Source organism: Telopea speciosissima, chromosome 9, assembly GCF_018873765.1.
Source record: "Telopea speciosissima isolate NSW1024214 ecotype Mountain lineage chromosome 9, Tspe_v1, whole genome shotgun sequence".
Taxonomy (NCBI): Eukaryota; Viridiplantae; Streptophyta; class Magnoliopsida; order Proteales; family Proteaceae; genus Telopea; species Telopea speciosissima.
In genome coordinates, this window is record NC_057924.1 from 32,311,343 (window position 1) to 32,331,440 (window position 20,098).

The 20,098-nt window shown below is 43.3% G+C and overlaps 1 protein-coding gene across 4 annotated transcripts in view; it reads right to left on the reverse strand.

The window, feature by feature from the left end:
• Nucleotides 1–20,098, reverse strand: part of LOC122640902 (probable sugar phosphate/phosphate translocator At1g06470) — an 84,866-nt gene that overhangs the window by 45,577 nt on the left and 19,191 nt on the right. For all 4 annotated transcript variants that reach the window (XM_043834187.1, XM_043834185.1, XM_043834186.1 and 1 more), the window contains 2 exons: nucleotides 12,713–12,798; nucleotides 12,063–12,112 (listed from right to left, as the gene is read on the reverse strand). In XM_043834187.1, coding sequence (XP_043690122.1) covers nucleotides 12,063–12,112; nucleotides 12,713–12,798 — 136 coding nt within the window. The remainder of the gene's footprint in view (nucleotides 1–12,062; nucleotides 12,113–12,712; nucleotides 12,799–20,098) is intronic.

Below are 20,098 nucleotides of genomic sequence, written 5' to 3' on the forward strand. Positions count from 1 at the left end.
TAGTATCGGGGTAGAACCAACATGTTAGATCACCCTAGGTACTCAAACCTTGGTCCTACCTTAAAGGCCGCTAGTTCTTCAACGATGGCATCCCTACTTGTCTCGATCTTTCGTTTCCACAATACCTGAGTGTATAAAGCTTCGGCCTCTACAGACACGAAGAGGGTGGCATCGAAGGGTACTGGGTCTAGGGCCGGTGCTGGTGCTGCAGCAACTGTTGGAGCCTTGCTACTCCTTGTTTTGGGAGCCATCTTTTCTCACCTAAACACTTTGCACATGAACCAAAATAAGGAACAATGTGAGAGAAACTGTGACAATGTCAATAAAATAGAGAGATTTAAGGGCAATGTACGTAAATGCAACCAAGAAATTAGATATTCCTCCTTAGAGACAAATAGAAAATCATCCCAAATTTAAAAAAAAAAAAAAAAAGGGAAATGGCAACACTCTATGAGGAATTGAAATTTCTATGCGCCCAACCTATGTAAGGTAGGGAGAATAGATATCAAGTTCCATGCCTTAAAGACCAAACCATCAAAACAAATGGGAAAAATCGGTTTTTGGAAGGATTTGGCTAACCCTAGCCCAAATCAATGGGAATATATATGATTAGACATGTTGACCATGGATTGGTAGCAAATAGAACAAGAACATGATGCCTTTATATATTCACAATCAACCCAACACAATATAGGAGCATAAGGATGAAGAACTTAAACAAAAACCCTAGAAAAGAACTCCACAAATCCAAGAAGTTCAAAATGGGACAAGGAAGTTCATACCTTGAGATTGGGAGAGTGAAATTTGAAGTGGAAGGAGCCAAATCCACGATTTGAGGGCAAGAAGTGTGGGGCGGACGAAGCTTGGACACCCTTGTTCTACTCTTCCACTCCTAACCTCTCCTTCAAAATATATGAAAATGAATGGGGCGGTTTCAGTTTTTGTTAAAATCTGTCGAGCGGACGCATGACCGGAGTCACTTATCGTGAATCCGCTCGTGAAACCGCTGAGCCTTTAGACTCTGACCTTTCATCTTCTGCGCTGAGTGGACGAACGGACAGAACCACGACATAAGGATCCGCCCATTGATCCGTTCGACCCCTTCCCTCTCAGCCTTTGAACACCCTAAGAACGGATGAAGGAGCGGACTCACGTTCCGCATCCGCTCGTAAGGTCGGCCCAGTTTAAATTTTCGACCGGACTCACGACCGGACTCAGGGGAAATGATCTGCTCGTGGATCCGCTCGTGTTCTAAAGAGCCATTGGCCTATATTTTGGGCTTAGCCTCCTCCTTAGGACTCTTTTGCCTCCGTGTATTGGGACACATAACTTCGTATGTAATTTTATGGCTTTCCTCTAAATTGTGTTTATCCCTCTTGCTTGTACTAACATGTGAAGCATCTAATGAAATCAGGTGCTGAAACATGGTCAATACTCGCAACCGGAATCGTTCCCCTCCTAGGGATGACGTCGGTGATGTTTCTGAGGAAGGTTTGCCTGCACCTCCTCCGGTGAACACAAATGCCGATGTTGCAACACTCTTGGGAAACATTCTTCGTGATATGCGGAGAGAACAGCGAGATTCCCAAAATGAGCAGCGCACTTTTATGCGTGATGTGACTGCCCAGGTTCAAAATGCTGGTAGGGAAGGACCAAGGGTACCACCCCAGGTACATGGAGTCCCAAATCCTCCGGCTAATGCTACTCCTATCATCCCTCCCCCTGGGCTGGCTGCTAATGAAATTCCGGCAGCATAAGCGAACCAAGATCCACCTCCCCCTCCTCCGGCTGCCCTACCAATTAGAAATGTAATACCAGAATGGGTTGATGCCTCCAAACTCTCCGAGAGATTTTGAAAGCACCATCCTCCCACTTTTTATGAGCTGGTCCATGACTCAATGTTCCCAGCTACTTGGCTTAGGGATATTGAGAGAATCTTTGAAGTACTACAGTGCAATGATCTCGAGAAGATCCGGTGTGCTACTTTTCAACTCCGAGGCGACGTTGATGTATGGTGGCATTCCTTGAAGGAACATTTTTGGGCAAGATATCCCAATGCTACTTGGAATCAATTTAAGGAAGCTTTTCTCGAGAACTACTTTCCAAGAAACTTTCGGGAAAAGAAGGAAATTGAATTCATGAACCTCAACCAAGGATCTAAATCAATCCTTGAGTATCAGCAACTCTTTGAGGAGTACTTCTATTTTGCTCCGACTCATTTGAAGACTGAGGATGTGAAAGCAAGACGGTTCAAAAGAGGACTTAGACCCAGTCTGAGCACTGTAGTGGTGTTGCATAAGTACCCGACCTATGCTGAGGTGGTTGAAGCTGCCAAACTGGTAGAAGACCAACAGAGGGAGAATTATCGGGCCATCCAGGCAAGCAAGAGGCCGATATCATCCCATGACTCTAAGGGACTTGGCAAGTTCCAAAGAAGGGGATCTTATACCAATGCGGCTCCAATTCAATTCCGCAGGCCTGATTCAACTCAAGTGCCTAAACCTGTACCTGCTTCTCACTATGGGGCACAGACTCTCATATGTTACAACTGCAAGGAGTCTGGGCATATGGCCAAGGATTGTCCTCAATCACAATAATCGGGTTCATGGCCGGTAGCGACTTCCAAACCCTCCCCTGCAAGAACTCCTGGTCATCCACTTGCTCCTGGTCCCGTGAGCAAGACTCAGGGACGAGTCTATTCTGTCACCCATGAGGAAGCCCAGTCTGATCCTGATGTTATCACAGGTACTACACCTAACCACCCTAGTCAAATTTATTGATTTTGGTTCACCATATTTGGCTATTCGGTGTCTGTCAGGCATGATTTCTGTGTGCTCCTTAACTGCTTATGTATTATTTGATTCGGGGGCGTCACACACACTCCTTTATATCTCCCTCCTTTGCCGATAAGTTACCTATTGAACCGGTCTTACTGGAGCAAAGGTTAATGGTTAGTACGCCGACCGGAAGCAAGGTTGAGTTGGATCGATCTTTTCATTCTTGCCCTATTCGAGTGAGTGACCACGGACTCGAAGCCAGTTTGATCATCCTAGACATTAAAGATTTTGATGTGATTCTGGGAATGGACTGGCTATCCACGCATGGGGCTAGTCTGATTTGTGCAAAAAGGAAGATACTTTTCAGGACAGGAGAGGAAAGTGAGTTTACGTTTATAGGTAATAAAAGTAAGAAACCCAAGAACCCAATCATATCAGCTCTCCAGGTACAGAAGCTCTTAGCCCAAGGCTGTCAATATTACTTAGCCTCAGTAGTGGACATTGAAGCAAAGGTTACACCGATGGAAGAAATAAGTGTGGTAAGGGATTTCCCTGACGTCTTTCCAGAAGACCTTACACGCTTACCCCCGGATAGAGAGATAGAATTTATGATCGATCTGATACCCGGTGCGGCTCCGGTGTCTAAAGCGCCGTACAGAATGGCCCCATCTGAACTGAAAGAACTTCAAGGACAGCTTAATGATCTACTGAAGAAGGGTTTTATTAGGCCAAGTGCTTCCCTGTGGGGTGCACCTGTTCTATTTGTGAAGAAGAAGGATGGTAGTATGCGCCTGTGCATTGACTACCGTGAACTCAACAAGCTGACAATTAAGAATCGATACCCATTACCTCGGATCGATGATTTGTTTGACCAATTGCAAGGTGCTAGGCTTTTCTCTAAAATTGATCTCCGCTCGGGGTACCACCAGCTGAAGATCAAAGACAGTGACATCAGCAAGACCGCGTTTAGATCGCGATATGGTCATTATGAATTCTTGGTTATGTCTTTCGGGATAACCAACGCCCCAGCAGCTTTTATGGAGTTAATGAACAGGGTGTTTCATGATGTATTGGACAAATATGTTATTGTGTTTATTGATGACATCCTGGTCTACTCAAAGAGTGAAGAAGAGCACGATGACCATCTTCGATTTGTACTTCAGCGGTTGAGAGAAAAGAAATTATACGCAAAGTTCAGTAAGTGTGAGTTCTGGCTACAACAAGTGGCTTTCCTGGGCCATTTGGTATCTGCAAAGGGTATTGAAGTTGACCCCAGCAAGGTACAGTCGGTAGTTGATTGGGAGACACCTAAGAATGTGCCAGACATTCGTAGTTTTCTTTGTCTGGCCGCTTACTATAGGGGATTTATCGAGAATTTTTAAAAAATCTCTGCTCCTATGACTCGATTGACCCGAAAGGGAGTGAAATTCGAGTGGTCGGATGAATGTGAAAAGAATTTCCAGGATCTGAAGCAGCGACTGATCTCTGCTCCAGTACTTACTATACCAAATGGTACTGGAGGAATGGTAGTCTACTGTGATGCGTCAAAGTCGGGACTCGGTTGTGTGTTAATGCAAGGTGATAAAGATGTAGCCTACGCTTCTCGTCAATTGAAGGAATATGAGAGGAATTATCCAACTCATGATCTAGAGTTGGCAGCCGTGGTCTTCGCTCTGAAGATCTGGAGACACTACTTGTATGGAGAGAAAAGTGAGATTTACAGTGACCATAAAAGCCTCAAATATTTCTTTACTCAAAAGGAACTTAATATGAGATAAAGGCGTTGGTTGGAGCTCATGAAGGATTATGACTGTACTATTCATTACTACCCAGGCAAAGCAAATGTCGTACCAGACGCTCTCAGTCGAAAATCACAAACCTTATCTATCGCATCTCTAGCTGTCAGCAAGGAGCTGATAGAAGAAGCTAGAAAGATGGATTTGGAATTGTTGGTAGAGGGTGTTAATCTATCTTTGGCATCTTTAACAGTGCAATCAATTTTGGTTGACAAGATTAAAGCAGCTCAGGCTTCAGATGAACATTGTAAGGAAATTATTGAAGCTATCCAGGGCGACACACAGCGTGATCTGGACTTCACATTGACGGATGGTAATGTCCTCATGTTTAGAGATCGTCTATGTGTTCCCAAGGACGATCAGCTAAGAAAGGAAGTGTTGCTAGAGGCACATGAATCCCCTTACTCGATTCACCCAGGTAATACTAAGATGTACAGGGACCTGAAAGGACATTATTGATGGAGCGGGATGAAGAGGGATGTATCAGAATATGTAGCCCGGTGCCTCACTTGCCAACAAGTGAAGGCAGATAAACAACGTCCCCATGGACTATTGCAGTCATTACCTGTGCCGGAATGGAAACGGGAGCACGTGACTATGAACTTTGTCACCGGATTACCTCATACACCTAGGCGTGTTGATGCAATATAGGTCATCATGGACAGATTGACAAAGATAGCACATTTTATCCCCATCAAAGTTACCTACTCTATGGATAGATTGGACCGTTTGTACAATGATAACGTGGTTCGCCTACATGGAGTTCCAGTCAGCATTATCTCAGATCGGGACCCCAGGTTCACTTCCAAATTCTGGGGCGGGTTCCAAAGATCTATGGGTACTTTGTTGAGCTTTAGCACTGCCTTTCATCCTCAAACAGACGGTCAGTCGGAAAGGACAATACAAACATTGGAGGACATGCTTCGGGCTTGCGCCATTGATATGCAGGGTAGCTGGGATGAACACATTTCACTTATCGAGTTTGCCTATAACAACAGTTACCAAGCTACTATTGGGATGGCACCCTTTGAGGCACAGTATGGAAGGAAGTGCCGGACTCCCTTGTATTGGGGCGAAGTAGGTGAGCGGCGCATTCTTGGGCCGGAACTGATACAAGCAACTTGTGAAAAAGTAGATTTGATCCGGGAGAGAATTAAAGCTGCCCAGTCTAGGCAGAAGGGCTATGCCGATCAACGGCGAAAGGATCTAGAGTTCCTTGTTGGTGACAAGGCATTTCTCAAGGTGTCGCCTACAAAAGGCGTAATGCGGTTCAGTAAGAAGGGTAAACTAAGCCCGAGGTATATTGGGCCTTACGAGATTCTTGCAAAGGTTGGACCGGTGGCATATCGGTTAGCACTCCCACCATCTCTCGACGGCGTACACGACGTCTTTCACATATCTATGTTGCGGAAGTATGTACATGACCCCAGCCATATCCTGTCTAAGGATCCACCAGAGTTGGCGGCAGACATGTCATATAAGGAACAGCCCGAGAAAATCCTAGATAGTAAGGTAGTGAATCTCCGCAACCGACCTATTCATTATGTGAAGGTAAAGTGGCGCAATCACACGGAAGAAGAAGCCTCTTGGGAAGCCGAGGTGGAAATGCGAGTGAAATACCCTTCCCTGGGATTTCTACAAGGTACGACAATTTCGAGGACGAAATTCTTGTAAGGTGGGGAGGATGTTACACCCACGCATAGAATTATTATTTAATACTGTTTTCTGTCTCATGACGTGTAGATTATGCTGCCGTGTATACTGGTGAGCTGTATTCGCTTGTGGTCAAACCTAGTTACAAGATCATTGACCACATCACGGGTCTGCCTGTGGAGGAGAGGTTCCTAAACCGGTAGTGGGGAAGATTTATCGATGGTGATTTCGTCGATCATCCTCCCAGCGCGAGTCCACAAAGTGAGGAGTATCGAAAGGCTTACCCTGTGTCCCCGCAGTTAGATACCTCCTTTGGAGATGAGCTTAGTACTGTGATCGGGAAGTTGTTCGGAATCACGAAGGGCATGTCCTGACGATCCAGGGGTAAGATTTAATCTTGTAAATAATACTGAGTCTTACTCTAGTCGACCCCGAAGTGTGGGTCAAAGCCCGACACTTTTCCCTTATGTTTCTGCCCTTACAGCAGCAACGGACGCACGAACGGACTCAACAGCACTGCATCTTATCATTAGTCCGCCCATACTGTCTCAGGGTTTTGTGTGTTTTCTTGGTGAGGGACCCACACCTCACACCTCGGACACTTTAGCTCAGCCTCCTGAACGAGGGTGGCCTCATCCTTGTCTCTCCTTGGGTTGTAGGTTGCCTTTGGGTGGACCCATAGGCTAAGTAAACCTTTTTAATGAGTTTTAACTCTTTAAGCCTTAAACCAAACAAGCCCTAAGGTGGGAGATTAGTATTAAACCTAAGACTTAATCTCTCAAACCCATTCACTTCTCTACCTACTCAAACCGTAGAGCTGAGGGAGCATTGAAGGCTTGGAGAAGAAGGGGCTTGAGAGGCTGTGGAGATGGTGAACATCGATTGGTTCAACCTTAAGGTAATGACCTCACCTACCTCTTCCTCTCTTCCATTCCTAGGTTTGGAAATCCTATGAGGATCGATCCCAAGCATGAGGGTTCTCTTGAGAGTTCTTGGAACCTCATTGATTTCTCCCTTTTGAACCTCTATTCCCCCTCTTTAGTGCATTTATGACTTTTGAATGACCCTATGCTGTTCAAGCATTCTAAACCTAGCATAGGTTTGAAAGAAACCTTGGGAATGAATCTAAATCCATGACACCCTAGGTGATTCTCGTTGGACTTCGTGTGGTAGACCTCCAACGAAGGTCTAAGCTCACCTTCTCTACCCCAAAACCCTACTGGGTTCATAAATGAAGGGCTGGAGGTGTTACTCTTCTCTGCTGAGCAAAAGAGGAGCAGCGGACGAACGACCGGACTCACTATCGTGTATCCGTTTGTTAGTCCGTTCAGCCTATTACGGCTTTCCCCTTGGGCGGAGTTACGAGCGGACCCACCTAAAATGAATCTGCTCGAAACCCAGAATCCTAAATTGTTCTTGGGCGTGTCTCAGGCTTGGGACGGATTTACGAGCGGACTCACGTTCCTCATCCACTCGTGAGTCCGTTCCATATATTTTCTGGGCATGGCCTGGGTGGATCCACGACCAGATTCACCCGTCTGGCTCCATTCCTGCTGTCTTGGCCCAAATCACATTCTTTTATTGGGATCTTTTGTGGAACCCATCTATATACTCCTAACATTATTTCCAGGCATTCTCAAACATTGGATTATATACGGGGTTGCGTGCACCAGACCTCACCAAACAACAATCAAACAATCGGTGAGTGGGCTTTGGGTGATGTTTGGGATTGGCATATACATCTATAGGAATGCATTTATTAAATTTAAATATTGATTTCCATGTTTATACTCATTCTTGAAATATTACATCTTGCATGTGAAATCTGTGATTACGAATTAATGAAATGTGAGCATGATGTTTTATATTGTGATATTGGATTTTGGTGCCAGTCACGCTGGTACCGGAACCCCATTACTTTTATATAAATATAACGATTCCATGATTGCCATCCTGGTCTGTATGCGCCGTGCAGTGCTGGTACCCGGGTACTAGATGGAATGGGACGTTGATGCACCCAGAATACCTCTCGGGACAATAGAAATTGCATATAGTATAACTGTGGTTAGGATGCTTGTTCCTTATGCTACGACCCTTGCTAACAGGGGTTTAGGTGTTGGATAGTCTGAGCACCTGTGGTCTGTGGAGGTGGGAGAGGCCAGGACAGGGGTAGTAATGGCTATCGGGGTCTGCCACTGGGTGGTCATGATGACTTCTTCCAACACAGGTCCCGAGTAATAATTGAGGTTTCACTGGGGCGATAGGATAAGTGACTCTCAATGTCTCCCGAGTTATCACAATAGCATACGCCATGACTTAGATTGCTTGCTAGGTGGAAAATATGAATTTAACATTTCATGCATCATAGACTATTTGTGATTGTTTGTATGTGCACTCCCCTTTCCCCTCACTGGCTCAGTGGAGCTAATCCCCTGTGTACACAATTTTTTAGATTTTGATGCAGGTAATGGTTATTTGGCTGGCCTGGATGTACAGCCTACAGATTATGATTGTATTAGTGTAGAGGAACCTGGTTAGGTGTCGGAGGAACACGACGACGGTTGCCCTTGCGATGATTGTGCCTATGGGCACTGATACTTTCAGGGATATCTCCCTATCTTTTGATTCTTTTGGGGCGTCGAGCCCGTTATGAACCCTTTTTGTATTAATTTATTATAGTTTTCAGTAGTTAGGTCATGGTCAGCCAACGCCAGTACTATTATTATGTTATCACCTAGATGGCTGAACATATTGTAACTACTTATATAATTAATTCTTTCGCTTATCATGACTGATAGATATTGGAATTGTATTTCCTTTTTACTCAATGTAATTATTGGGTGTGGCTTTGGGTGTTTATTAGGTGCCAGGACACTGTGTCGTTGATCCTAGTAGGTTTTGGGTGACGTGTGCATCCTAATCACCCTCTTGACTGTGCTTGTGGCATATGCTCGGGATAGGGGCGTGACAGTAACCCTAACCATACTATATGAACTATCGTGTCAAGAGGTATTCCATGTGCATCAACGTCCCATATCATCCAGTACCCGGGTACCAGCACAACACGGCGCACGACAAACCATATAATAGCACTAACCATATGATGCAATATGATACTATCGTATCGAGAGGTATTCCAGGTGCATCAACGTCCCATACCATCTATCACCAGGGTACCAGCACGACACGGTGGATGACAGACCAATTATAAACATGATAAAGACATTAACAAGCCACATTCATAACGCATACATTCGTAATTTCCACAAACATAGTTATAATAATGCAAGAATGAGTATGCATGAAAAATGGCATACAAGCATAACATAATGCAAAACACTCCCAAATTAAATCAAATCCACACCCACTCACCTATTAGGTCGCGAATTCGTTTATTAGGGTTCATCGTCGATCAATGTATGATAAGCCTCACCGTAAGAGTAATGGTGCCTAAAGAAGCGTAACAAAGTGAGTTAGGTGAGGTAAGAGGAGTCTCAAAGTCTAGGCTTAAAGGTAACACAATAGAGTTTAGGTGGACTCTTGAGTGAAGGCACAGTGCCTGGGTCCACCCCGGGCAAAATACTCTAAAACCCAAGAACTGGACTCTTGGGTGGATCCTGGCCTGAGTCCATCTGCAGGCAGAGAAGGGGTGGACTCTGGTTGTGGTTTCTGGTCTGAGTCCACCACTGGGTCCAGCTGCAGGCAGAGAAGGGGTGAACTCTGGTTGTGGTTTCTGGTCTAAGTCCACCACAGGGTCCAGCACCCTGCAGAATCCGAAATGCACCACATGCAAGCTCCCAAACTCGATTTCTCTTGGGTTTCAGCCCACAAGGACTCGGGGAAAAGGTCTATAAGCCACCTAGGGTCATAATACCCTACCCTTATCATAGGGTTGCTGGGTTCAAAGGATAATTTCATCAAAACCCCAAATCTAGGGTTTCTCCACCAAGAACCCTAGATCCAAAAATTAAGATCCAGAAAAGGGAAGAGAATAGACTCAAGGCTAGCTTCAAGCCTCCAAGTAGGGAGGATACTAACCCAAAAACATCCTTGGGTTCCAAATGGAACCCTAGGTTCAAAACCCCCAACCTAAATGGCTTCATCTACAAACCCAAAAAGAAATTAAAGAAGAGAGAAAGAGAGAGAGAGAGAGAGAGAGATATACTCAAGGACCTACCTTGTCCAAGCAATAACTCCTAGGTAGAGTGGTTGCATAAGCCCAAGGATCTTCACTTCCTTCCTCCTCTTTTCTTCTTCCTCCCCTTTCCTTTCTCTTTTTCCTCTCTTTTCCTTTCTCTCCTCACCTCCACGGTTTTGCTAGGTTAGATGAGTTATGACCACTTAATGGTCATAACCCCAAGTGTAATAGCTAGTTAGTGGGTGCTTAGTGAATAGGTGAGTGGATAGATAGAATAACATTAAAGGCTTAGTGAGTGGATCTTTGATTAATCCACAAAACTCCAAAACCCTCAATTAGACTCTAGTGGGTCCCTAAGATATTTTAAGACCCCACACTAAAATATAAAAAGAGATAGTGGGGCCCACGACACCTTACCCACAATAAATCTTATGGCAAGTGTGGACTCACCCCCGTGGGTCCAGCTCAGGGTCCAATCCTGCATAAATAGGGTAAACCTAAGGTAATAAACTCCGGGCTTTGGCCCACCTTTTGAGGGTTAAGGGAGCACGTACACATGATATTTAAGGATTAAATGCTCACCTTCACGCGGTCACATCACCCATCACATCGAAATTCCACCCTTTTATTCCAGTTATCTCCTTAACTGTCATGACCCAAAGTCACAAGTGTTGACCGTTGGCAGCGCCGCAACATCTACCAATGAAAGTTCAAGGTGGCCCGAAGAATTAAGGTGTAGTTTGGGTGCGGGTATAACATTCCAGGACACCTAATATAAAAATAAAATATTCATGACCTGCATATGAGGTGTTACACATGTGGCTTCGACCGGGGCGGGCCCAAGGTAACAATTGAGGTTTCATCGTGGTGATAAGATAAGTGATCCGCGATGTTCCCCGAGTTGTTGCAGTAACATGAACCTAATGACTTAGATTGATTGGTAGGTGGCTAATTAAGTAATGAATCCATGCATCATAGACTATATGTTATTGTTTGTATATTCCCCATCCTCTCACTGGGCTCAGTGGAGCTTACCCATCTTTGTGTACACCATTTAGATGTGATTGCAAATGACGGATATGTGGCGAACCTTGAGATTCATTCTTCGGAGTATGACTCCGTTGTTTTTAAGACCCAGAGTTAGTGATTGAGGATCATGGCGACGGGTGCCCTTGTGATGATTGTGCCTACGGGGCATATTGATTCGAGGAGTTGCTCCTCTTTTGACTTACTTCTTTGTTCATATTTTTTTATGTATACACTTGTACTGTTATACATATTATTGAGTATTTATTAAATGGTCAGTCGAGATAAGCTGTAATAACTGTACTAGTTATCACTTAGACGATTGAACATTTTGTAACTATTATTAAACGCTTCCGCAACTTCCTTTATTGATGAAATGTAATATTTCTTCGTTCCGCACTTTGACATTTATGAGATTTATATGTTTGTTTGATTGTGATTCAAGCCACTGCATTCGAGATCCTAGTGATGTTGTAGGATGACATGTGTCGTCCTAGTCATACCCCGAGTTTATTATTATTTTATCTCTTCTTGAGATGGGGGTGTGACAGCAAGTCCCATACATGGGCTGGGGGGGCCCTATAATTAACAGTGTCTCTCATGTAGTGAAACTTTCATATGACATGGTTTGCAAATGGGATTTGTAGTAAATTCAATGGACAAGGAACTCACCTGAATGCAAAGGCAAATAGGAGGAGAAAAATAGGAGATGCAGATTTACACTGCAAAAAAGAGATTGAATTTAAGTTTTAAATAGAGTAGGAAATACATGAAATACAAAGTCTCATTTTCCATTAGTGCAAAAAGAGAACATTATAGACAATAGATACGTTATAATTTAGAGATACATTAAATGTAAAAAAAAAACACACACACACACACAAAATCTCATTTTCTATTGGGATTTTCTTATTGACACCTTTGTAACCTTACTTTTTTGCCCTTTTGGTATGACATACAATTTTTTTCAAATGAGGGTAATAGTATCATTTAAAATGCGTACCCGAAAAATATGCATGACAATGACACCTTTTGATAATGTCATAATGATATGTCACTTTCAATTTAATGTTGAAACCCCTTTTATACCCCCATCTTAAAAACCTTTTGAGAATAAGACAATGGACAATTAAATGGTGTCAAGTTCTAAATACACCTATAGATGTGTCATTCAGAAACTCCCTTTTCTATTAGTACAAAATGAAAAAAACATAAACAATAAATACATTTTAAATTACACAATGAAAATATAAAGTCCCATTTAAAACGAAAAGGACAATGAATCATTACACACCAAAAAAAAGGAAGGATGAACAACAAACCATAGTTGCAAATGTAACAGAGATGAAAACAAGAGAAGCATTGCTCAGGTTTATATCCAGTGCAGTCCCAAGAGCTGTTGGCACAACTGTGAAAGGCAAAGTCCATCTGTGGCATTAGTTGTTAGAGAAGTTAATAAAATAAGGAGCATTTGAATTTTTTTCGTGGCCAAAAAGTAAGAAGAAATATAGGAAATTAATTGTGATGTTGATAAAAAGAACAAAAAGTCCAGCAGCAAACCAGGCCATCAAACTGGACCAAGAATAGATTAATAGGCTTAATTTGAGTGCCCAATGGGTTGTATGGGCCATGGGCTTTATATTTTTGGGTTTACTATTGTAATGGCCCAATTCTATAAGCCCAAAAGGGATTTAAGTCATATAAGTGAAAGTAGTTAGTTTCTATATTGTAATGTTTTAGAATAGCTTCTATTCTGAGGAGAAACTTAAAGTTATAAGGGATTCTCCCTACCATACATAGGGGTTTCCTATTTTTCTTGTTTCCATGAAGTTATAAATTGTTGGAATATGTAATCCAGAATATCGTGGGGGTATTTTGGTCCGTTTGGGGTTAGTTTATTTATTATGTTATTAGGTACAGTCGACTATGTGGGTTTTAGTCCCACAACGCCTATTTTAGTCCCTTTGTAACTTTCCCCTCTATTATAAATAGAGGGGCTTACCTATCAATGAATCTAAGTCATTCCGTTTTCTCAATAGTCTTCTTCCATCTTTTCTCCTCTCTGAAGTTACTGGTTAGGGTTTTCTACATGGTATCAAAGCTAGGCAACTAGTGACTAATTCTCTTTAAGATTGCCGGTTTGAGAGTCGTTTCAAGGTTCTCTAATCTATGGAGAAACCCTAGTTCAGAGAAAGCAAAGAAGAACTAGGGTTTCCTACTTGTTTCATTCTTGTTTATTTATTTGGAAATCGTGTGTCAGTTTGTTCTGTTGATTGTTGCTGCTGCCCACTTGAATCGATCCCTGGTTCTCGATTTCCTCTTGTGGCTGGTTCTCAGTATTGATACCTTTGGCGGTGTAGCTGATTTGTTTTTCTCATTACGTGAAGGTCTTGTTTTCCTTGCTGGTTTACTTTATTTGACTCTCGTTTTCTAGCAGAAGCTACAGAACCACTATCATCTGTGTTAGATATATGGGCCAGAATACCGTGGGGGCTATTCTGGACTTTTTTCCCTTTATTTCCCTTTGTTTATTTATTTGGTGTGTATGTGGTTTAGTCCCACATTGTTTATGTACATATTTTTCTTCTTTTATTACTCTTATAAATAAAGAGGTGCTTGGGATGAATTGATCATCCAAGCCTTTCCCTAATTTTAAATCTCTCTACATGGTATCAGAGCAGATTTCGAATTAGGGACCAACCCCATCAATTTTTTTTCTCTCCTTCTCTTCTCCATCGTTTTCCCCCTTCTCTCCTTGATTCTCTCCTTGGTTCTCCCTCTTCCCTAAGGGCAGCACTACAAGAGGTGGTCGTATGACCTAGTTGCTGCCCCTCCCAACCTCTTTTTTCTGTTTTCCATGATTTAATCCCTGCTCAATAGCTGCTGGACCCTACCTGCTGTATTGAAGTCTTCAAGGTTTTTTCGAAGATCAACCCCTACCATTATTGCAGGCTGTTCTTCACTTATTGGAGCTTCTTCAGCACCCTCTCCAGCATCTATTCAGCATATCTTCTCCTTCATTGAAGACCTCCACTCCCAATCGATCTCCATCTTCAGGGTTTTTTCCAAAACCCTAACAATTGTCGACTTTGGGTGTGGGGCTGCTTGTTGCTGCTGCACTTTGGTTCTGCTTCTGCAGGACTGATTCTACACTTATAAGGACACACTCGACTGCAATTTGGGCTTCCACAGTTCAGTTTTGAAGACCTCTTTGAGATCGATACACCATCACAAGGTTTTTTCAAAAACCCTGACATCTATCGATCTTGGGGCTGCTGCTGCCTATTGGACCTGAATTTCTGCAGGTTATTTTCTCAATTATAAAGGGTCAATCGACTTCAGTTGCAGCCATTTATCTGCCGTTTTGTCCCTCTCTTGTCCCTTTATCGATTTCCACAATTCAGGGTTTTTCCAAAACCCTGACAATATCGATATAGGGTTCTTCCTGTGCTGCTGGTTCTGATTTTTGGAGAGGTGGTTCAGCCTTTAATTTGAGGATAATATTGGACTTATTTGCTGCCAGTATGGGTGATTCGATTAATTCTTCAACTACTTCAGATCAGTCACTTAATGATGGTCACAATAAGACAGACTACCACAGCTTCCCACCAAAACCTATTAAACTTGATGGCTCGAATTACCTCCTATGGTCCAGATCTGCCTCCTTTGCTATTGCAGGCCGTGGTCTCACCAGCCATATTAATGGCACTTGTGTTATGCCCACAGAACAAGGACCTGCTCAGGAAAAGTGGCTTGCCAATAATGGTGTTCTCATGTCTTATCTGATAGGCTCTATGACTTCAGATTTACAGCATAACTTTCTTCTTCTGGACAATGCCTCCCAGATTTGGGCTGCGTGCAAGGAAACATATGGGCAGCTTGGCAATGATGCCCAAGTATATGAACTCCAGAAGAAGGTCCTTCACACCACTCAGGGAGACCTTTCAGTTTCAAAATACTATGCTACTCTCCACAGTCTATGGCAACAGTTGGACCATTTCTCTGACTTCTACCCTACTACAGTGGCTGATATTGCTTCCCATAAGAAGCACGTGGACAAGATCAGAGTATATGATTTTTTGGCTGGCTTAAATGTGGAGTATGATCAAATCCGTGTTCAGGTGTTGGGTCATAAGCCTTTTCTCACACTTGAACAATCTTATGCATTGGTGTCTTCTGAGGAGAACCGGAGGGCTGCCATGTTACACCCTCCTATTACTGACAGATCAGCTCTCAAGGCTGCTGCCCCTGCCATTCCTGCCCCTAGTGGCACTGCTTCTCTTGGTGATTCTACTACAGGGACTATTGTTTGTGAGCATTGTCACAAACCCTATCACACCAAAGAAAAGTGTTGGAAACTTCATGGGAAACCGGCTGATTTTGAAGCTAAAAGGGCTACTAAGACAAAGACCAAGACAAAGACTAAGGCCCATCAGACTGAGACTGATACTACAGCCCCTGCTACTGACACTGGTCTATCCCAGGATGATCTATAGGCACTCCTACGTATGCTAAGGTCTTCCGCTGCTGCTGCCTCTACTAAATCAGCTACTGCCAATTCCTCTGCTCCTTCAGGTTCACACTTTGCCCGGTCAGGTATTCCATTTGGAGGTCATTATGCTTTTGTAGCTTCCCATCCTTGGATCGTAGATTCTGGAGCTACAGATCATATGACCGGCTCCTCTAGTTTGTTTCACAGATATTCTCCCACTTCTGGGAAAGACAAGGTCAAGGTGGCTGATGGTTCTCTTTCATCCATATCTGGAAAGGGAATCATCAACTGCACTTCCTCTCTTCCCTTGTCTTCTGTTTTGCACATTCCTAACTTTACTACTAACCTTCTTTCCATTAGTAGTAGTACTCGTGATCTTAACTGCAAAGTCACTTTCTTTCCTTCTCATTGTGTGTTTCAAGATCTGGACTCTGGGAAGACAATTGGATTGGGTAAAGTGCACGGTGGGCTATACCTGCTTGATGACGGTCGCTTCTCTCCACCACCATTGCCTGCTCCACCACACCAGAACTCCATAGTCTCTTCTGAACTCTACCAGTGGCACTCTAGGTTAGGTCACCCCCCTTTAGGAATTTTAGCTCATTTATTTCCTAGTTTGTCACCCTTCGTACTAAGGATGATTTTTTTTGTGAGGCTTGTGTTCTGGTTGGCCAGAACACGTATCAAGTATCCCATTTCTAATAAAAGGAGTTCTTTTTGTTTTAATTTGGTGCATTCTGATGTTTGGGGCCCTAGTTGTAAACCATCTATTTCTGGCCATCGTTGGTTTGTCTCTTTCATTGATTGTCATTCTAGGCATACCTGGGTGTATCTTTTACACACAAAAAATCAAGTTTTTTCATGTTTTCAGCATTTTCATAAAATGATTCAAACTCAGTTCCAGGCCACTCTCAAAGTCTTGAGAAGTGATAATGGAACAGAGTATACAAAATCACAATTTCAAAAATATTTGGCTGATCATGGCATTCTTCATCAAACTAGTTATGTTGATACCCCTGCCCAGAATGGTGTGGCAGAAAGGAAAAATCGTCACTTGTTAGAGATGGCCAGGGCTTTGATGTTTGCGAGGAATGTCCCATCTCAATATTGGGGGGATGCAGATCTCACTGCCGCCTATCTCATCAATAGGCTGCCTTCTAGGGTTCTTAACTCTCGTAGCCCCTCTGATGTTTTAATGGGACATTCCTCATTTATTGTGCCTCCCAAGGTGTTTGGTTGTGTATGTTATGCTAGGGATACTAGATCTCCTGGAAAACTTAAACCTAAGGGCCTTTGTTGTATTTTCTTGGGTTATTCTCCGACCCAGAAGGGTTATAAATGTTACCATCCCCCTTTCCGATGTACCATGGTTAGTATGGATGTTATTTTTCATGAGTCCCTTTCTTACTATTCTTCGCCACCTCTTCAGGGGGAGAGTTCTAGTGAAGATGTGCCTTTTGAGCTTCCTCTACCGGAGGCTCCTCAGGCTGCCCAGCCTACTTTACCTCCAACCCTGGCTACTGTCCAGCCTTCTTTAACACCCACGGCTGCTGCCCAGCCACTTTGGATGACCAACATCCTCTGGCTGTTCCTCCCTCACCTGATGGGAATCCTTTACAAGGGGAGACCATAGAAAATAGTGTTGCTAATGTTCCTATCCAGGAGGAGCTGACCCCAGTCCAGAGAACTATTGGTGAATTTCAGAAGAGAATTGACAACTCCAACATCATCACCTATACAAGGGGCAGATCCAACAGAGGGCAGTTGCAACCCACTTTAGCACAAATACCCATCCAATTGCCGGCTCCAGACCCGGATCCTTCATCTCTTGGTAATCCCTCCTCTTCCGACCTACCTATTGCTCATCGCAAAGGTACTAGGACTTGCACTTTACATCCCATATCTCGCTTTGTTTCTTATAGCTCTCTTTCTCCTTCTTTTTCGTGCTTTTGTATCTTTTCTTTCTTCTGTCTCTATTCCTAAAACTTGGCAGGAAGCATATACAGATGGAAAGTGGAAGGCAGCAATGTTGGAAGAGATGAGAGCACTACAAAAAAATAATACGTGGGATCTTGTGGCTCTTCCTCCAGGGAACAAATCAGTGGGATGTAAATGGGTCTTCGTGGTTAAACAGAAAGCTGATGGTTCAGTGGATCGGTATAAGGCACGTCTGATTGCAAAGGGGTTCACTCAGACTTATGGAATTGACTATCAAGAGACCTTTGCACCTGTGGCAAAACTCAACACTATCAGAGTGTTATTATCTTGTGTTGCAAATCTTGGGTGGGATCTTCAGCAGTTAGATGTAAAGAATGCTTTCCTCCATGGGGAGCTTGAGGAGGAGGTGTATATGGACATTCCACCAGGCTTCTCTGATGACAGGACTAGGGGCAGGGTCTGTAAGTTGAAATGTGCTCTCTATGGGCTGAAGCAATCCCCTAGGGCCTGGTTTGGCAAATTTCATAAGGCTATGATTTCAGCAGGTTATAAGCACAGCAATGCTGATCACACCTTGTTCATCAGACGAGTTGGTGACAAGGTTACTCTTCTCATAGTCTATGTGGATGATATCGTGGTGACTGGTAATGATGGTGCTGCTATCAGGGATCTAAAGCTTCTCCTTAGCCGTGAGTTTGAGGTCAAAGATCTAGGCCCTCCAAAATATTTTCTAGGGATAAAAGTTGCTCGCTCTTCAAAGGGCATCTTTCTTTCTCAAAGAAAATATGTCCTTGATCTATTGACTGAGACAGGGCTGCTAGGTTGTCATCCTTCAGATACTCCTATAGATGCTACTACAAAACTTAAGGAGAAAGAGGGTGAACCTGTTGACAAGGGTGGTTATCAGCGGTTGGTGGTCAAACTGATCTACCTTTCCCACACAAGACCTGATATTGCAATTGTTGTAAATATGGTGAGCCAGTTCATGCATGATCCCTATTCCTCTCATATGGATGCAGTCCGTCGTATTTTGAGGTATTTGAAGTCTGCTCCAGGAAAGGAAATCCTCTTATCTCCCAATGGTCACCTCAAGATTGAAGCTTATACTGATGCCGATTGGGCTGGTTCTACTGACAGGAAGTCTATCTCTGGCTATTGTTCCTTTGTGGGTGGGAACCTTGTCACATGGCGTAGCAAAAAGCAGAATGTTGTGGCAAGGTCCAGTGCTGAAGCCTAGTTTCGTGCGATGGCCCAAGGCATTTGTGAACTTCTATGGCTTAAAGGATTATTACAGGATATTGGTGTTGCTGTCCATCTTCCTATGAACAATAAGGCTGCCATTAGCATTGCTCATAACCCTGTCCAGCATGATAGCACTAAGCATGTAGAAGTTGACCGACATTTCATCAAAGAAAAGCTTGAAGCCGGCCTCATTTGTGTTCCTTTTGTGAAGACTACTGATCAACTTGCTGATGTGTTCACTAAAGGACCGAGTAACAAGTTGTTTCATCCTATCTTAGTCAAGTTGGGCATGCATGATATATATGCTCCAACTTGAGGGGGAGCATTAGATATATGGGTCAGAATACCGTGGGGGGTATTCTGGACTTTTTTCCCTTTATTTGCCTTTGTTTATTTATTTGTTGTGTATGTGGTTTAGTCCCACATTGCTTATGTACATATTTTTCTTCTTTTATTACTCTTATAAATAAAGAGGTGCTTGGGGTGAATTGATCATCCAAGCCTTTCCCTAATTTTAAATCTCTCTACAATCTGCTGCTAATCAATACTAGAGGATGATACTCTATTTTTTTTTGGGAGATTTTTCTTCCCATTGATTTCTGGTTTCCACCATGTTTGGCCAGCAGATCTGTTCCAACTATTGAGGCATCATTTCCCTCTATAAGAAAGTCACTCGGCTGGTATTTGGGGTCCATCTGACCCCCTGATATTTGGTGGTGCAAAATCACTTATGTTTTTTACTCTCGGCTGGTGTTTTTGGAAGATTTTCTCTGGTTTGATGCCCACTGCTGCTGTATTTGTTGATGATGTATGCTGCTGGTTTATGGTTTATGATCTCCCTGGTCTTCGGGTTGCTGCTATCTACTCAATCTACTGATAGATGGTATCTGCCCTAATCAATTTACTGATATATGTCCTTGTCGATGAATCTATCATGAGAATGGGTTTTTATGGTTCCACAATCACCACCTGGTATAGTAAGGAAGAAGAAATATTCTCCTTGTTCTCGTGCACTGGTTGTTACAGGTTGCAGATC